This window comes from Balaenoptera acutorostrata, chromosome 1, assembly GCF_949987535.1.
Source record: "Balaenoptera acutorostrata chromosome 1, mBalAcu1.1, whole genome shotgun sequence".
Lineage (NCBI taxonomy): Eukaryota > Metazoa > Chordata > Mammalia > Artiodactyla > Balaenopteridae > Balaenoptera > Balaenoptera acutorostrata.
The window spans coordinates 27,160,119-27,180,197 of NC_080064.1; the positions used below are offsets into that span (position 1 = coordinate 27,160,119).

General features: G+C 51.2%; 1 protein-coding gene across 1 annotated transcript in view; it reads right to left on the reverse strand.

The window, feature by feature from the left end:
- CSMD2 (CUB and Sushi multiple domains 2) overlaps window positions 1-20,079 on the reverse strand; it is a 676,782-nt gene that overhangs the window by 295,576 nt on the left and 361,127 nt on the right. The window contains exon 13 of the mRNA XM_057529595.1: window positions 4,118-4,300. Coding sequence (XP_057385578.1) covers window positions 4,118-4,300 — 183 coding nt within the window. The remainder of the gene's footprint in view (window positions 1-4,117; window positions 4,301-20,079) is intronic.

The following is a 20,079-nucleotide window of genomic DNA, read 5'->3' on the forward strand; positions in this document are numbered from 1 at the left end:
TCCTGGGTGGCTTTTTTCCCCCAGAGGATGTATGGCAACGTCTGGAGACATTTTTGGTTGTCACAACTGGCAGCGGGAGGTGGGTGTGTGTGCTACCGGCTTCTAGAGGGTAGAGAACAAGGCTGCTGCTAAAACGTCCTGAAATGCACAAGACTGCCCCCGACAAAAAAGAATCATCTGGCCCCAAATGTCAGTAGTGCTGTGGTTGAGGATCCTGATGACCCTAGGACTCAATCCATTTCTCTGTCCAGCAACCTGTGTGTGTGTGTGTGTGTCTGTGTCCAGAGCGTGGGGATGGTTAGGGGGAGGAACACAGGGAGCAAGGGACAGGAGTGTGCTAGGAGAGGACCATTTCCCGTAGCATCCCTGTGTGAAGCACCCTCCTTTACCTCCCAACCCTTCAAGGCCCAGCTCCAGCCCCGTATCATCTGTGACATTTTCTTTGAGCCCCAGAGGACCCACTTCTCCCTCCCTTGGTCTCTCAAGGTTCGGCTGCTGATTTGTAACTCGCACTATATACATCTCAGTGTATTCCCATTTCACACCTATGCCATATACATTAGGAACTGAGCAATTAGGATTCACACCTTCTCGTGGTGGTTTACAAAATGGCGAAGGGAAGCTGGCATTTGTGCAGTTTTGGCGTTTCTCTGGTGAAGGCTGTTTTGAAACTTCTTCTGCAAGTGGCTGTTAATGGACTGATAATTGGTTTCCTGGCTTCCTTATGAAGTGTGCAGTATTCTGCTAGCCTGTCAACAAAGCATCAAGTGTTGTGCAAACCACCATCAGAGTTATTTGTATCTTCCTTCCCTTGTATCTCTTGTTGTGGAGGAATAAGTGGACAGGCTCTCGATGTCCCTGTGAGGAAGGTGAAGAGTATGTGTAACCTGCGGGGAGCTTTCTCACCAGGACCCCAGGTTGAGCATGTTTCCCAGGCAGAGCCCGAAGAGCTCTGACTCCAAAGCCTGGCGCTTGGCACGGGGTAGACACGCAGTAAATACTGTTGAATGGATGGAAAGTGGCACTGGTGCCACCTGATTTGGAGCAGTGATCCTTGGAGATGTGAATTAGCCAAGGAAGAAGAGAGAGTAAGAGGAGAGAAGCTGGCTCCGTCTTTTCTTTCAAAATGCTTTTCACTGCGAGAAACATCATCATCTTTAAAACCGAGTGAAAAAAAAGACCATCTATTGAGCATCTACTGCTGTGAGGGCAGCTCGAAAGCCAACGAAATGATTCTGAAGTCCCTGCTTGCTACAGAAAATGTTTTGGAACGTGAAGGCAACAGTGTATTTGTGTAGTCTCGGCAGGCAATTCCCGAACAAGGAACTGTTTTGAAGAAAATGTTTCAAGAGAAGAACAATGCATAGCTGTGCACTTTTTGGACAACTGTTCAAAGAAATTGGAGCCATCAAAACATCCCCCCAATCCTCTTCTAAACCCTCAGAAGGAAAGAACAGTACGGTTTGCTAAATATTGTGTTAATATTTATTGTGACTAATGTGTGCTAAAATTTAGGACGCTTAAGCTAACGTTTGCTAGAGGTGCTTTTCTATGTACATTTATGACCACATTATAAAACACAGAGGCTGACTGTACTATTTTATATTTTTATAACTGCTTACAGATGTTGTCCCTTTTCTGCAGATCACACACTATGATATATTTGATCTGGGATCAGAAGCAGATCGCCACATTTTAACTTTATCCCTTGAAGCATGAGCTGCTCTGTAAATGACCCAGTTTAGAAAGTGGTTTCCAAGTATTCACGATGGAAAACGTGAGGACTATCCACGTCATAGTTGTCTTTTTCTGTAAATACGATCGTAGAGGCTTAGAATTTGGGGAGTGCCACCCCATCGGATAGATTAGTAAACCAAACTCCAGAGAGAAGTTGCCCTGGCCGTAGTCAGAAAACTGAGCCGGGACTAAGACACAGGTCTCCCAGATGTTGAATCCAAAGTTCTCTCAGAGCGCCCGGATTTTCTTAGTACCATCTTTCACCACCTGAGGGCAAAGCCCAGGACCTAGGGATGCATCAGCTTAGGGGCTGGGTACTCAGTAGAGAGCTGACAGATGGCACTCACTCGTGACCTTGCTTGTGGTGCAAAGGCCTGGGGCCAGCTGGCTCTCCCTGGCCTCCTCCACTGAAGCCAGCACCCCTGAGACTCAAGCTGTGTCTCTTACACCCAAATGAGCAGAAAAGCCCGAGTAATGGGAGTACCTTGGGGATACCATCCCCCATCTCCCAGAATCATCCAGAAGAAGAAATGCCATCCTAGCCCCCCAGAGTGCCTGCTTCACGGTTCTCATCAGTAAGCCTGGGGCTCCTCTTCCTTATTTTAAACCACAGAGAGCACCGCCCCATGTCTTCCAGGACTGCCCTGCCCTCATCTCTTCTCAGGTTATTGTAAGCAGTGCCCAGCATCCCGTCAGCCTTCCTCCTGGAAACGAGGGGCCTGCTGAGCAGCACTTACAGAAGGTTCTAGAAAGATTTCCTGAAACTACTTCTAAGAGCCAAAGGGTCAAGTAAATTCCTGGAGGGCTTGAGTGACAGACCCCACCCCCACCCCCAGTAGCGTTCTGCTCCCCGCATCTCTCAGCTTGTGGGGCAGGGAACTTCATCCTGGTTCCAAGTGGCTGGCTGGCTCTGCTACACACTTCCCTCCTGCCAGCTCTCTGCCCCAGAGGCCTGACCCTTTCCTGTTCTCCCTGCCTTGTTTCACCTAGATGGATTGCAGAGATGGAACACCCACACTACCTGGGACTCCCCCAGTCTGGACCTTTGCCTCTGAGGCCCTGCCTCCGACGCACCCTGTGGAACTCCATTCCACCCACCCACTCTGCCCTGGGCTTGTTTCTAGACTGTCAGGCCCTTTGTTCGTGCCTGCCTGGAGCTGCCCCCTGCTAACCTCCCCTGCCCCTCCGGTCCCCTTGGCTTTCAGGGTACACATATCTAACCACCTTGGGCCAGAGATGGGCAGCCAATTTCATGCAATTTTATTTTTTTCAATAAGGGTGGTTTCCTTAATGTGTATCTAAGAACGATTTCATCTTTAAACCTCTGCAGGAATTTTTACACAAGCTCACAAGTCATCAAAAATGCTTTGTCAACTACACAAAGTGATTTTTTTGTTTGAAAAGTAGAATCACCGTGGTATGACCCAACTCACCAACTCACATGCCAAACTCTCTGTCATCACAGATACTCCCTTATAGTCTCCCATGTCATTCCTCTCCCCGGCCCCAAGGGGCAACCACTCTCTATGAGGCAGCACTCCAAGGCCCTGAGAAGCCCACTGAGATGGCAAGAAAGATCAGAGGGTCAGTCTGTCTGCCCCTCCCTGAGGGAAGCAGATTGTAAGAGACGGAGAGGGGCAGTGGCAAGGGCTGGGAGAAGAAGAGGTGACAGCCCCGAGAGGTAGAACCTTTGATTTTTCAACAAAGACCAAGCCTGCTCCTCTACACACAGTCCCCTTACACTTGCCAATTTCCCTGGGAGCCAGGACTTAAAGTATTATTTGCGCCGGAAAGTGAGGTCAGATCGTCCCAGAGAAAGGAAGAAAGGATTCCTTGTTATCTCTGGAGAACAGAGCACTCAACTCCAACCCTTTCTCTGAAAGATCAACAATTCAAAGACAGCTTGATCCCCATCCCTCCCTAAATCCAATGCAAGAGGAAGCAATCTGATGAAACTTTGTATATATCCCCGCAAGGCCATGGTGTCTCGTGGTACCCCAAGGCTGGCACAGAGTCTACAGTCTTACGAAATCGCCAGCACCTTCTGCCCTGGCTCGACTATATGGCGTCAATGACAGCAAGAAGGGCGAGGAGGAAATGTCGGGGTCTGACGTTGCTCTCAAGGGTCACCAGGGAGAGTAAGACGGCGTTGAAGAAGGCCCCCAAATGTCAAGAGCAATCATTCTCAGTGCTACGATCCACGTCACTGCCAGAAATGAGGACTCAGCCAGCAATGTTTTGAGAAGGAGAAGAAAGCAACCAGAGTGAAGCTACGGTTACGACCTACGAGGTTCCCAAGGATGGGGTCCGGATTAGCTAGGAAATGGGCCCCTGGCCTCTCGGTGGAGACCCCGAAGCGGCCCCCTCCCCGCTCACTTACACACGCAGCCTGGCTTCTTAGCCGACCACTGGTTATTCTTTTGGCACGTGATTGCCTTCTGCCCCACCAGCTCAAAGGCCGGCTGGCACTCAAACTGGAGGGTATCACCGTGGCGAAACCAGGAGCCTTCCCTCCGGCCGTAGGCAGGTATGCCAGGATCTCCGCAACTGCCCTGCTCGATCTCTGCAAGACAGGAAAAGAGAAAACAGAGACACATGGTGACTCCATGCCTCTCGGAGCTGAAGCCCATGCTGCACCTCCGCCACGAGGCTGGGCTCGGAGGGACCCAGGTGGGCTTTTGATGAGAAACCCTGCAAGGTCGTGTTTAAAACAGCATCCTGGGAGGATCAGGCCCTCCTGCTCTCAAATGCCTGGACTCTACGTCCACACAGAGTGTTCCAGGTGCTTGGATATTTTCACTCAGGGAAGGCGGGTCTACATTCTTTGTGAGACACCTGTCCTAGTAATTCACAAGCTCACAGTTTGGAGACATCTTTACTGACTTGACTTGCATTCAGATTACTCATGTCACTTGATAGATTCTGAGCTCAGTCCCTTCCTGAGCAGCCAAGGCGAGCGCAAGATGAGAAGGTCACTGACGCTTTGCTGCTTGCCTTTCCCCCAGCCAGGGATTAAGTGAGAATCAATATTCACTGCCTTCTGATATGGAAGCACTTTCATGAAGATACATTTTTAATTCAACTTAAGACGGGAGCAGGTAAAATGAAACACATGACTCATTAAGTATGCCTTTAAAGTTCATTTGATTCAACAGTGGTGAATCAGACAGGGAGTGGCTTCCCTGAGACAGCTCTGGGGGTCTGGGCTCAGGGGGCATGATGGGCTGGCTGCCTCGTGGCAGAGTCAATCAGGACCCCGACCTTCCAGGAAAGGAGTCTGTCCTGGCCAAGTCCCCGGAGCTTCCTCTGGAGTTGCCCCCGCTTCCACCAGCCCCGTGCTTGGTGCTGTGAGAGATGAAGGGCAGGGAGGCGGGGAGGAAGAAGCAGGAGAGAGGGAGCGGGAGGAGGAAGGGCTCTGCTCCCAGAGAGGAAGGCACCCTGCAGGAAGGACGCGAGTCATGACTGATGTGACAGATGGTGAGGTGAGGACGGCAGGAGTCCTATGATTCGGGAGAGAGGCGGCTGGAGTAAGGGGAAGTTTCTGGACACCTTCCCAGGACTGTCAGGCCAAAGGGACCCTGCATTTTCCGTAGGCACCATTATGAGCTGTCAGGAGCCGTAGTCCCCGAAGTTGCTGTGCATGGCCCTGACATGGGTGATTCTGCAAAAGCTTTCTTCCCACAGCTGTTGGGCCCTGTGGGCTGGTCAGGTGAGCCCCGAGTACCGCCGCCTTACACAGATGGGCTGCTGACTGTCACATTCATTGTTCCCTACTACTGGCAGAACAAGGCTTTCTTTGGCTGGGATTGTGGGAGTGTGTGTGTGTGAAAGACAGAGAGAGATCTAAGTCAAACAGCAAGAGTCCTTGGGTTCGGGGAAGAAGAGAGGTCTGTGTGAGCAGACACCAGGCCTGAGGGCTCAAGGGTGGGTCAGCTCACACGTGCCCCTGGCCTGTCTCTCTACACACAGCCTGAAAGCACACCTCAGCCCTCCTCCGAAGCTGGCTCTTCTCCTGCCAGGGCTGGGGGAAGGCAGCCACTGAGGCATTCCCAGCAAGGTGGCCCCTTGGCTCCAGGTCCCAGAGCCCCAGGGGATCGGGAGGAACGGAAGACGGGCCCCGGGACAAGTCAGCCTGCAGAAGCAAGCAGCAAGGCCTTCTTTCTTCCGGTGTCCCCACACACGTTCTCTCTGGGGCGTGAGGCCCTGGCGAGGACTGTCACTGCGGGCACCCTGAGACCTGGAAGGAGGTACTCAGTGTTTGAAGACAGAGCTGGGGCTCACTGCCTGGGACAGGAGCCAGGTTTACGGTGTCCTGGTGAGGCCCCAGCATGCTGCAGAAGATGTAAATGTGGGGTCCACCTGCCTGCGTCTTAGACCACAGCAGCTGCTCTGAAGGTGTGATCAGCTCCAGAGAACAAGCATCCTGAGCGGGAGGAAGGAGCTGCCCAGCCCTCTCCACTGTGCAGGCCTGGCTGTTTCCACACCCATCCAATTTCTCCTGCCGTCAGTGCGATCAGAAGCATATAATGAGCACCTACTGTGTGCCAGTCCCTGGACGTGGGCTCTGGTCTCAAGGACCGAACAATCCTGACAAGGAAGCAAGTATTTACGACACAGGGTGATTTCTGCCATGGATGCACCCAGGAGCAGCAACAGAACTCAAACTTGGAGGGTGGGGCTGGAAACAGGGTGCGGGAAGTGAGGCACTAACCTTGCACACAAAATCTTAGGGAGCACCAAAAACTCAGCCATCTAGACAAATACGATCTTAGTACAATATTTTGGTTTTAGAAAATCAAAATTGATGCATATAAATCAAATCCAACATGAAGAAAAACACCAGAACTTAATAAAAAGACCAGATCCGACCCAGCACTTGCACAGCTCACCTCACTTGTCTCACCCTAGTCCTGGCCATCAGAGTCTGTCATTATTGAAATGTTATTTTTTTATCATGGATATTTTGCATTAATCTTGGTTTTTAACAAATACTACATTAAAATATTATTTAATTACTGAGTTCTTCGGTGCCTCCCTTAAAATTATGCCCAAGGGGAGTGTCTCTCTCATCTCAGCCCAATCCCAACCCTGGCATCAGGGAAGGCTTCTTGGAGGAGGCCTTCTTGGAGGATGTTTAAGCTGAGGCCTGAAGTCTGTGTAGGAGCCAGCCGGTGAAAGGAGTATGTGGGATTCATTGCAGCATTATTTACTAACAGCCAAGCCATGGAAACAACTTACATGTCCACTGATGGATGGACAGGTAAAGAAAATGTGGCACACACATACAATGGAATATTTTTCAGCCACAAACAAGAAGGAAATCCTGCCATTTGTGACATGGATGAAACTTGAGGGCATTATGCTAAGTGAAATAAGCTGTACAGAGAAAGACAAATACCGTATGATCTCACTTATATGTGGAATCTAAAAAAAATGAACTCAGAGAAACAGACAGTAGAATGGTGGTTGCCAAGGGTAGGGTGGGGGAAATAGGTGCAGGTGGTAAAAGGATACAAAGTTCCAGTTATAAGATGAATAAGTCAGGGGGATATGATGTACAGCATGGTGACTCTGGTTAATGACAGTGTATTGTATATTTGGAAGCTGCTAAGAGGGTAGGTCTTAAAAGTTCTCAACACAAACACACACAAAAACTGTAAGGTGAGGTGATGGGTATGTTAACTAACCTTATTGTGGTAATCATTTCACAATATATACATATATCAAATCAACATGTTGTACACCTTAAATTTACACAATGTTATATGTTAATTACATCTCAATAAAGCTGGGAAGAAGAGAAAGGCATCAGTGGGAGGGAGAGGAGAGGAAGGACCCTTCAGGTGGGGGAGGAGCCCATGCAGAGTCTCAGAGGCTGTTTGCAGGACTGCAGTGATAGTAGTGATAACTAACTAATCGTTACGATCATAACGAACTTTTAGTTACAGAACTAATGACTCTAGCACTGACTATGTGCTGGCAGCCACTCTGAGAACTTTACATATAGTGAATCATTTCATCCTTACAGCACACTGTGACCTAGGTACTATTATCTCCATTTTAAAGGTGAGGAAACTGAGGCACAGAGAGGTGATGTAGTTATCCAAGGTCACAGAGCCAGGAAATGGTGAATCTGAGGTCCAAACCCAGGTTGTATGGTTCCAGGGCTCTTCACCACCATGCCACATTGCCTTTCCACAAGCATGAGTACTTTCCACCGGGTGATGAGAGACGAGGCTGGAAGAGGCAGGCAGGGCCAACCCACAAAAGGGCCTGTTCGACCTGCTAACGAGACTGGACTTCAGAGTGTAGGCAATGGGGGCTCAGGAAAGGGTTTCATTCCACTTGGCATTTCATAGTGTGGATTTTAAAAGGTCACCCTGACTGCTGCCTGGAGAACGGTCTGGGGGCAGCAATTCTGGAGGCAGGGAGATCATTCATTCATTCAACAAACATTTGAGTGTCTCCTTAGCATGAGCCACTGTGCTGGGCACTGTGGGTGCGACAGAGAACAAGGCAGACACAGGCCCTGCCGCCACGGAGGTTCCTTTCTAGAGGGAGGCTCCCAATGATCTGGGAGCTGTTTTGACAGCATCTTGGACTGAGCACAGGCAGAGGGGATGGGGAGAGGCAGAGGGGATGGGGAGAGGCAGAGGGGATGGGGAGAGGCAGAGGACTTGGGAGGTCTAAAGCAGGAAGAAGCCACAGGCCACACTGCGAGTGAGCAGACAGGGGATAAAGGGGAGGCAGGGGCTACGATGACTGCAGGGTTTGGCCTGGGTACCGGGTGTGCTTTCATCTTCACCAGATGCACGAGGAGGAGCAGGGCTGGAGGGTCACTCGGCACCTCCACGGGGACATACCTAGTAGAAAGGGGCTACGTGGGTCTTATGCCCACGAGGCCAATCTGGTCTAGAAATACAGAATTTGGATTCAGCTCACAGAGGGTCATGAGAAGAATGAGATCACCCAAGGGGAGACATCAGTCCGGACAGAACAGCTAGGGACATCGCAGGGACCAGCAGAAGGCTAGTCTAAGATCCTGTGGGGAGCGGAGCCCCAGAAGCTTGGAGGAGAATGAGTTTCAGGAAGGAGACCAACAGCATCGAATGTGGCAGGGAAGTTTAGAAAGGACTGGAAAGCAGGTCAGTGAAAGAAGCTCACTGGATACTGGCAGGAGACTTGAGTGTGATGATGGGGCCGGCCCGGCACTGACGGGAAAAGAGGAAGATGATCTGGAAAGAGTAGATGACTCGTAAAGAAGGCATTTCTTAGAAGTGAAGCAATAGGGAGAATTCAGGTGGCAACTTATGAGGAATAAGGCCTTGAGGGGGCAGCTGAAGAGGCTTTTTAAGGTCGAAGAAACTTGACCATAATTAAATGCTAGGGGAGGGCAGAGAGAGAGAGAGAATATGAATGCATATAACTGAATGAGAGACACTGGTTAGCTGGAATGGGCAGTGACAGCACGAGGCTATGGAGAAGCAGGAGGCTGGGGCCCAGCGCACTCTGTGGGGCTCACCTTAGAGCCCAGGAAGCTCTCCTTCCCTCGTGATGTGGGGAAGAGGGAAGAGGTGATCACAGCGAGCTTTCAGGTAGGACAGCGGGAGGCTGAAGAAGATCTTGTGATGACACAGGCTCTACTTTCCTAGTGAAGCAGGAGGACGTGTCATGATGTTTGCTGCAGGTGAGGGACCAGTTGTGGGGAAAAGGATGCGACGTTGACAAGAACGTCTGCAACAGTCACCTGGAGAAGAGGAATCATGGCTGGAAGGACTGCCGTGCACCCTGGGTTCCACGGAGGGTGGAGACAGCTCATTTACAGGGGTGCTGCCACCGAGCAGGGCTGTGTGGCTTGTCCCAGATCCCTCAGAACCTGGTTCACGTGCACGTGGAGAAATGGCAGGGCGGTGGGCAGGGAGTCAAGGATACTGTTCAAGGAATGGCTGATGTGTGATGCAAGGGTCCCAGGCTGAAGGAGGAAGGAAGTGAACAAGAGGAGGAGGGGGAGGGGATGGGGATGGAGAGGCCAAGAGAAGGGTGGTGAATGGAGTAGAGGGAGGAACAGGTGGGGGAGTGGAAGGGACGAGGGGCCCCAGAGCGGGTGGGTAGAGTGAAGGCTCCAGAGGTGCCAGAGAGCAAGGTCTGCACTGACAGGATGGGAGAAGGCTGAGAAACGAGAGGCAAGGTGATGGCGAGACTCAGAGTGGAGAGGAAGAGGCTGGCGACATCCATGAGGAGGGTAGCGAGTGGCAGAGGTGGAGACAGCCTAGGTCAAAGGAGAAGGGTTTGCACGTAGGTGGAACAGCGCTGGAGAGCGAGCGCACGAGCCCACCGCTCAAATGTGAAGTTCACGGGGTCTGCGGACAGGAGCTGCTAGTGCTGAGAGGGCTCCTGGGTAGGGGTGACCTCCGGGAAGTCAGGTCTAAGGGAGCACTTGGCAAAGAGGTCCAAGGCCTTGGAGAGGGGCATGTGCAGACCATGGAATCAGGACCAAGTGGGGGGAGAGGAAGAACAGAGCAGGGTGGTTTGAGAGGTTGAGAGCTCCCTTCAGGAAGGCAGGGGGGCTGGCCCTCAGACACCCTTGTCCTGGTCTGGATCTTCCCTCGAAGCCCAGCGCCAACCCCTGCTGGGGACACACGGGAACCAAGTCCTCTTGCCCTCCTGCAAGGGGACTCCCTGGGTTCCATGGCCCTGCCTGAAAAGGCATGTGACCTTGACCCTCCTGGCCAGGTGCCGACCAAATCTGACATCAGGGCCCAGAAGTGCAAATCCATAAGCCAGATTCTGACTTGGAGGAAATCATGCATGCAGCTTCCTGTTATCTGGCCTAATAGAATTCCCTTCTATAAGTGTTTATCTTTCTCTCTCCCTCCTTCTGCTGACCAGAAGCAAGCTGGCAGACACAAGATGCGAGCTTCAAAGACCCTCAGAATTCCATCACAACTGGGCTCTGCATATTTGCTTTTCCCTTTCTCTGCTGTTTTATTCCTATCGTCTGTGATCAACCTTACTGTCTTCTCCCCAGGTTTTTCAATTTGTGATTCCAAATTGGAATCCTCTTTTATGACAATGTCTGTAGAGAAGGAACTGCTTCTCGTGTCTGTATAAATTCACCATTGGATGTGCTCCAAGAAGGGCAGCGCTGTGTAGAGGGAGAGGAGAGTCCGACCATGGGCTATGATTCGCTGCCTTTCCAACCGGGTGGGACTTCATTTGTTCCTTCACTGATTCACTGTTCCCTCAACCCCGGGTTGCAGCTTCCTCTCCTCCCCAATGCCACATGGCCGACTGCTCACGCTACAGACTTTAGCTTAAGACATCACCTCCTCAAGGTGCTTTCCCTGACCTCTCTCCTTAGATGTTTCCCTTTTCCTTTGCTCTCTTGGCACCCTGGTCTTTTTCTTTGTAGCATCGATTGTAAGTATTCCTCTATTCATTTCATTAGTTCCTGTTCTAGACATTGCACGTATAGCAGTGGAAAAAAGGGCAAAAATCTCCGCTCTCCTGGAGCCTACTGCCTGTTGGGGCATCAGGGACCACCTGGTTCACCATCTCAGCCCCCACTGGCGCCCCACTGGCTGTCAGGTGGCTTCCTCGTTTCTCATCTCCCCACGCACTGGAAGGGAAGCCCTATGGAGGCAGGCGTCAGTTGTGTGTTGTTGATCGCCTAGCACAGCATCTGGAGCACAGACAGCACACTGCTCAGTGTGTGAGCACAGCTGATACATGTTGCACGGGGAGTGTGTCAAATGCCACGCTCAGTGCTAATGATACAGAGCTGCCTGACCCAGGGCCCCTGCCCTTGGACCACTCACAGTCAGGTGGCTCTAGAGATAGTTACAGAGTAAATGATGGGGGCCGGGACGGGGTGTGTACCTGACCACGCAACCTCTGGGGGCGAAGGGGAGGCAGCTCCGGTCTCGGGCTGGGGCTGGGGGGAGGCGAAAGGCTTCATGGAGGTTGCCCAGGCAGACACAGGAATCAGCCTGGATTCTGCCCTCCCCTCCCCATCACAGTCCTCGCTAACCACCTCCTGGCGGCTCCTCCTCCCGGACATCCCTGCACCCTCTGCTCTCCATTCTTCCCCTCACCGCCTAAGTCCACCCCTCTCAATTCCTCACCTGGGCATGGCGTTTAGGCAAGGGCTGTTCCCCTGCCCCTTCCCTCTACTCTGTCGTATTCAGCAAAGCAGCACAAGATCGCTCAGGAACAAACATCTGATCATTTAGTGTGCCCTGCTCATTGATTCTTCCACGGCTTTCCAAAAATCCACAGATGAAAACCCTAACTCCTTGGCATGGCAGGACCTTTGTCTACCCCCTCCCACCCCAGCCTCCTCTTTGTCCATCTCCGACCTTGAGATTCACCACAAAACGGAGCCACCTGCAGGGGGCAAAACAGTGCGAAGGTGAGGACTCAGAAAGTCCTGGATCTGTATCCTGCCTCTGACACTAAGTAGTAGACCTTGGGTACCTTTCGTACCCTCGCTGAGTCTTAGTTTTGTCACTTGTAATACAGAAATGGCAATAATAACAGCTACCTTGCAGGGTTGTTTTGAGGATTAAATGAGTTTATGTATAAAGACAACTGTCAAAATGTCCAGCACGTGGCACGTAACCAGTAACCAGGAGGTGTTTCCTCAAGGTCATTATTGGCCCATTGTTGGCAGAGCACAGCCGGCTCTCACATGGCTCTAACTTGGTACCCGCAGTCCTCTCTTTCTCATGAACACCCCCCACTTGTCCACTAGACAAAGAATCATCTCTCAGTGTCAGCTCAAGTGCTTCCTTGGGGCTGTACCCTTGAATCACCCAGGCAGCCTTAGGAACTCTCTCTCTCTCTCACTCCCAGCCCCCTTGGACAACTATTTATTTATTTATTTATTTTTTCAATTCTGGAGAAGAGTTAGAAGTTCAATGTGGCAGGATGTGATGATGAAAGGAGATGAGGCTGGAGAGATGGTCTGGGAGACCATGAAGAGCCGGGATCAGCTCCTTACAGCCAGGGGGCCCACGCCTTCTGCTCTTTCTACCTCCAGAACCAAGCTCAGTGCCTTATGCATCCTGAGGCCTCCAGACCAATTGTTCAACCAGCACAGACTCCTAATGAGTGACCAGGACATCTCTGGTGTATTAAGACGACCTCTGGGCATGCCTGGATCTCATGGATTTCCTGGGAACCACATCCCACTCCACTTTTCTACTGATGATGGGAAGGGCGCAAGCAGGCAAGAGACAGAGGGCAGCTGTACATGTATCTCTGGGAATCTGTGCATCGTTCTCTGCACACAATTTTCACGAATGGGATGGAGATGTGGGTGGATGAGGTGGGTGACATTCGTCCCTCCCATCCCTTTCCTCCCTCCCATCCCTTTCCTCCACCACACTGTCATGGGTGTGTCACAAACTGAAGGAGGTTGGGAAACAGGGGTGAATATGGTGAATACGGGGTGAAGACAAACATCCAGGTTGCCCCCAAGCTGTCTGTACCAGCCCCAAACTGGAGCTTGCCATTTGCAAAAGCCCATGTATTTAAAGAGTACGTCTCATTGACAGATGACTTCCTGCCAGATTTTAAAGGTGCAGCATCCTTCGCTGCTTAGCACCCCTGCCTCCCGGGGGCCAAGAAAGACTCATGTGTAGCGTGGGTCCCACTGGGCCTTCCTGAGAGGGGCAGCTGCTGCCTGTATCTAGCAAACCTCTAGGTCCCAGTGCCTGAGGAAGCTTTAAGGGTATCATGGAAACTCAGTGAGCATCTTAGGAACATGCCTGGTGTCATTCCTGGTTGAAGTTGGAAAGTTTGGGCCTCTGAGCTTATGGGGATAAAGTAAGAAGAGACAGAGGTCCTCAAAATTGCAGACTGGAGGCTGAAAATGGCCATGTGCTTAACGCTCTGATTGGAGGAAAGGCAGGGTCCAAAAAGGAGCAGAGTCAGGATGCCGGGCTGCTGCCCTTGGTCTCCTTTCAAGCTCAGCTCCAACACCATCTCCTTCAGGAGGCCTCCCGGTGCCACCACCAGAGTTCAGTTCTGGAGAAGGGGATGCAGGCGCTGCCTGCAGAAGGCTAGACTTGGCCACCTTCCCCCTACTGGCTCTCAAACTTTATTCTGTGGAAGTTTTAGCTTCAACCCTAGGCAACCCTAGGGGATCAGGCTTTCTAAGTCAACCTGTTCTCTCTGGGATGTTGACCAACTCCTTTCCATCTTATAAGCGAGTCTTAGCTTCAGACACCAGCTCCTCCAGGGAGCCTTCCCTGATGCCCTCAAGTAAGGTTAGCTGCCCCTCCTTGACATTTCCCCATTTTCTCATACTTCCTGGACTCTAATGAAGACAGACTAAGACTTGGGTGAAGGCACAGATTGCCTTGTTATCCTTGTATCCCCTTGTGGTCTGAACAGTGTCTGTAACACATAATAGGGGCCTAGATGATGTTGAACACACAGGTGACCTTATTTCCAACACAAGTCCCCTGGACTATTGGGCATCCTTTCTGCATGATCTCCGCTGCCCTGCTTCTCCATATCTCCAGGGTGAGGGTCCCAGCTCCTTCCTCCCTTAGGCCGGCCTCCGAGATTTAGCATTAGGCTGCCAGATTCCAGGCTCCAAGTCAGGAAGTGAAGAGGCTCCGAGATTGATGCTAAAACTTGTTAGCAAGTTGTATGTAATTTTATAATGTTTCTGGTAAGTGTTAATTGCCTGTTCCTTAAATATTTCTTATTCTGCTGGGAAGCAGAGCAATTGCAAATATGAATGCTTTCCTACAGCTGGCTGCCCTCATGGAGGGGGCCTGAGTTTCTAGGTGCCAAAGACTCAGATATTGACAGAGCTGGAGGCCCCTCCCCCACCCTGACCTGGGATTGTGACAAGCATAATGAGAAGTATTTCTGGGAAATAAATCCCTCAACTTTTCCCACCCAGGAGCTCACACTTTTAATGGGCGGGGGGTGGGGGGGGCGATAATGATGCTGCAGTGTCACCTGCCTGCCCTAAGGAAGCTTTTCTCTACCTGAACAGGGGCAGAGGGGGTATTGATGCTGATGGGGCTAGGTATGCCTGGGGGTTTCTGCCCTCAAACGCCTCATGCCACCTGTGGAACACATGCATCCCGGCCACCCTCCCATCCCTGAGCCGAGATGCCTGTCCTGCATGGAATTCCCCAGGAGCTGGGATAAAAGAAGGGCTAAGATGGGGGTGGAGATAATTCTGAAGCTTTGGGCCATGAGTGCAGGTTAGAAGAGCTGCAGGACCGGGGAAGCAGGGGAGGGGATCAGGCTCTTAAACCGAGTGCTTACTAAATGCCAGGCCCCACGCTGGAGGCGTCACTGCACGGAATCCTCGCAAGACCCCTGTGAGATGAACGTTTATCAGCCCTTCTTCACAGATGAGAAAACTCAGGCTCAGGGATGCGGAGGGATCGGCTGAAGATCACACACAGAGCCAATGGCAGAACTCGATTATAAAGTGGGTTTGTCTGACCCCAGAGTCTATGGGGACAGTGAAGAATGTGGGCTCTTGGCACCTGAGTGCCGGGAGGTGGTAAAGCGGGACAAAAGGGGATTGAGAGGGTGTAGAGGAAGGGTGCCCGATTGTGCCAGGCACTGGGCTAGGCCCTGTAGGACCAGATAGATTAATAAACTGTAATCTGCCTAGAATGGGTTCATAGGAGCCAGAATTTGGCTTGGAATTATCATCATTGAGGGCCTTGGATGCCACATGAATGACTGTGCTTTATCCTGAAAGCAGTGAGAAGTTGTCATTAAAGTTTTGTGTTTTTTTTTAAGTAGCAGGGAACTGAGCCAGATTTGGATTCTAGGAAGACCACTGAGCTGCAAGAGGCAGATGGGTGGGGCTGGGGGAGGGGCCTGGAGTCAGGGATGCTGGGTAGGAGGACTGTGTGGTTATCAGGTGAGAGGTGACGAGGGCCTAGCCACGTCAATGACAGAGGAGCTAGGGCGCCGCAGAGGGAGAACTGGCAGAATCTGGGGACCGAGTCAGAGGTGGGAGAGGGAGAAGGAAGAGGTGGAGATGAGGCCAAGTGTTGGTGTGGATGGTGGTGCTGTTCACTGGGATGGGGACATGGGAGCAGGGGGTGTGGGGCTGGAGATGGAGAGCTTGGTTTGGGATGGTGTTAATGCACTGAACATTTGTGTCTCCCCCAGATTCAGATGTTGAAGTCCTAACCCCCAGTGTGGCCGTATTTGGAGATGGGGCCTCTAAGGAAGTAATAAAGGTTAAACAAAGTCCTAGGGTGGGGCCCTGATCTGATAGGATTAGTGTCCTTATAAGAACAGACAACGCACTCGCACTCTTCTTCTCCCTCCATGTGCACACACTGAGAAAAGGTCACGTGAGGACACAGTGAGAGGACAGCCATCTGCAAGCCAGAAAGACATCTGGCAGCCATCTGAAGCCAGCCCGGACCAGAAACCGAATCAGCCAGAACCCTGATCTTGAACTTCTAACCTTCAGAATCGTGAGAAAATAAATTCCTGTTATTCAGGTGTCCCAGTCTACGGTATTTTGTTATGGCAGCCAGAATAGACCTAAGACAGATGGGGTGGGCTTGAGATGTCCGAGGGGGAAGCTATGTAAGATGTGTCACAGCTAGACTGACATGCAAGTGGGGAGTAGATCTGAAAGTCACCAGGGTTCAGGCTGAGGTTGAAGTCATGGGAGTAGATGTGATCAACGGTGGAAGGTTCTAGAAAAAGAGGATGAAAGCTGAGAGCCTGAGAAATGCCTGCCCTGAGAGGGCAGTGGGGAGCCATGCAAGAGCTTAGGGGGAGTAGCTAGGAGGGTGGAGGGAACCTAGAAGGCTGCAGGGAGAGAAGCCCAGAGCAGATGGGAAAGGACACAGTCATATCAGGGCCTCAGGGAACTCGACCACCCACCTCTTCCACAGAAGAGGGCATCTCGCCATGAAGGTGTGAGACCCATGGGTGTCACCCTCAAACAAAGGTCAAAGGTGGAAGGACAAGAAGGGAAAGGCAGGCCCATCCTGACATTTAACCCTTCCCAGGCTCTTCTTCCTGCTGAACAAAGTGCAAACTCCTTATGAGGCCTTGAGGCCCTTGGTGACCAGGGTCTGTCTTCTGCCACATCTGCCTTCACACTTTACACAGTGGCCACCATGAACCACCTCCTTTCCCAGCCAGTCTGGGGAGTGAGGGTGAGGCAGGGGCCTAGGACCGGGGCTATCAGAGCAACCACGGGCCACCTGGGGGACAGGCAGGGAGCCATGTGGCCCGCAGAGGAGGGCACAGCCCGGAGTGGAGGGCAGTGGCCATCACGGAACTTTCTCAGCCCCCAGGGGACAGCACCTCTGTGCCAGGCGCCTTCGTGATCTCATTTCATAACATTGCACAGCAATGCAATACAGTCGGCATTATTACCTCCACTTTATGAGTGGGGAAACTGAGGTTCAGAGAGACCGTATAACTCGCCTAAGGTCACACAGCTGGGGCCAAGCTGGGATGCACCAGCTCTGGTCCAATTCCAGAGTCTGTTCTATCTTCACAGAAGCTGCTGCCTCTGTGCACAGAACCCGTGTAGCCCCTGTGGGTTACTGAGGGGTCTAAACGTCCAGACTCTCTTCTCTCTTCCTATTTTGTCATGGTTCCGAGGAGAAGTCCGGCCCACGCCTAGTCTGTGACCAGCAGTCACACAGCGTATGTTTTTAGGCCAAGTCTATGTTGTCTTCTATTGTCGCCTCAGTACCTAGCCTCGTTCTGGTCACATAACAGGAGCTTAATCAATGCTGGCTGAGTGAAATGGCCAAATGACCTAATCCCAATCTCTAGTAACAAGGAACCCAGGCTCATGACTTATTTGACTGGGCCCATGGCCCATATGACTGGGGCAAAGCTTTGGCTTCTATAAAGATTTTATAAGGAATTGAAATTCTGTAACTTGGGGAGGCTCCCAGTATAAGAGAAAATCATGGGCTTTCAAGCTACAGAGACCCAGCGTCGAATCTTGACTCTGCCGGGTCCCACATTTCTGTGTGGCCCTAGGCAGGTCACTTACCCTCTGAGGCTCTGATTCCTCTTCTACAGAAAAGCAGCAATCATCACATAGCTGTGAGCACTGCATGAGATGAAGCGGTACTTTTCAAACTCATGCTTAGCTACAAATCCCCTCTTAGAAGAAGGTTTACAGGAGGAGAAGAGGAGATGGAGGCAGGGTCAGAGGCCTCTCTGCTGGGCATCCCCTATCCCACCACCTTGGTGGTCCCCGAGGGTACCCCAGGTCTTTGTGTGGCACTGTTTGAAAACCCCGGGACAATGAACACGCAGCTTCTGGCAAATAATAGGCTCTCAACAAATGATATGTCCCTTTCTTTTCCAATGAAATCACACCAAATAAGCCTAATTCCTCTTTCCCACAGAACAGCCCTTCAAATATTTGGACACAGCTCTCAAGTCTCCCCCGAGTCCACTTTCCCCTGAATAAACATTCAGTGGGCTGTTAACCTTGTTCGCTGGGCTTGACTTTAAGTCCTCTCCTTATCCATCTCAAGCTGAGGTCCCCACGTCTATGCCCAGTTCTCTGATGACTGATCAGCATAGAATAAAGCCACACTCACTCCCTGGGATAAATTCTAGTAGCTAATATTTTTGAAACTTCAAACAGGACTTGATATTTATTCCCACTTCATCTTATCCTGGTAATTTAGCCAATTACTCCACTCCATCCAGAGCTTTCTGCACGCTGTGTGCTGACTGCTGTACCATCATCCCTCTCAAGCTCATGTGACGTTTGTCTTATCCAAGCCATGAATAAGATATGGAAAGATTAGGGAATGTGGATGGCACAGAAGCATTCCTCCCCACTTCTGGAAACATTCACTGCTGAATATCCGTAGAAGTCCTGAAATGGGGAAACCTTAGAAACTTTTGAGTCTAAACCCATTCCCATTTCCAAAGCAGTGAGGGCCAGGGCTTGGGCCTGAATCAAGGTCTCCTGATTTCTCGTCTGGGGCTCTTTCCATTGCCTCACAGCTGCGTATATATAACTATATGCCAGAAGAGCCCATTCATTTAACTACCTATGTACTCACTCACACCTCACTAATCACCTTGTAATTTGCAACATTTTAATTTTCACATTCTTTATCTAAACTTAATCTTCACAGAAGCCCTGTGCCCGAAGGTGTATTATTATCTCCATTTCACAGATGAAGAAACAGAGCCCCAGACAGGCTCCCTGACTCACCATGGAGCTGGAAAGTGACAGAACCAGGATTTGAACTCAGCACGTTGTCACCCAATAGGTGTTCTCTGTCTCACTTAGATGCATGTTTCCTACTCTTCCAACAGTACATCCATCCTCCTTACCCCAGTGGGCATATCATGGTTTGACAGTGTTCCTGCAGGAGATAAGGGCTAGCCTCCCGTTAGGAGTTAAATCGTATTCTCCAAAAAGATCCTGGTCCCTGAATCCTCACCCCTGGTCCCTGTGCATGCGACCTTATTTGGAAATAGGGTCTTTGCAGACGAAATCAATTTAAGATGGTGAGCCCTTAATCCAACATGACTGGTGTCCTATGAGAAGAGGAGAGAGACACACTGGGACGTGGGACCACAGAGGCAGAGATGAGAATGATGCAGCTACAAGCTAAGGATTGGTGGCCACCACCAGGAGCTAGGAAGAAGCAAGGAAGGCGTCTACCCACAGTCTCAGAGGGAGCGTGGCCCTCCTGACACCTTGAGTTCAGACTTCTAGCCTCCAGAACTGTGAGAGAATAAACTTCTGTTGTTGAAGCCATCCAGTTTGTGGTGCTTTGTTAGGGCAGCCCTAGGACACTAATACATGTCCTGTGTACCCAGTTTGGTGACAGAATCCAGGTCCTGGTACAGGAAGAGCCTTTGGTCCACTGGGGGTGTGAGTCACACGAGCAGAGTGAGAGTCCTTTGGACCCTAAATAGTCCCGTGTAGAATGATCACGTCTCCGAACGGGGTGGGGAAGGATGCCTTCTCTCCCGCTCCACTGCCGCCTGTCTCTCTAGTCATTTTAAAGACTTAAAGCTCACTTTCTCGATAAAGCTTTTCCCGATGCCCCAGAAAGGATGGCTGTCCCTTCTCTGGGCTCCCATTGGTTCTGTTTGCTGCAATGATCTTGCTTTAATAATAGCTCGTTTGTTTTCTCCTCTGTCTTACCATGCTAGCGCAGGCCCCTTGCAGCAAGGGCCTAGATCTGATGCATCTGTTCCCCCAGTGCTGGTCTAGGGTCGGATACGTAACAGGGCCTTCACAAATGCTCGGGGGATGGTCTCCGCTCCACCTTCTGTGGGGTCTGCACCAGCAGTCATCAGGAGGCTTGGCAGTGCATGGAGGGGTGA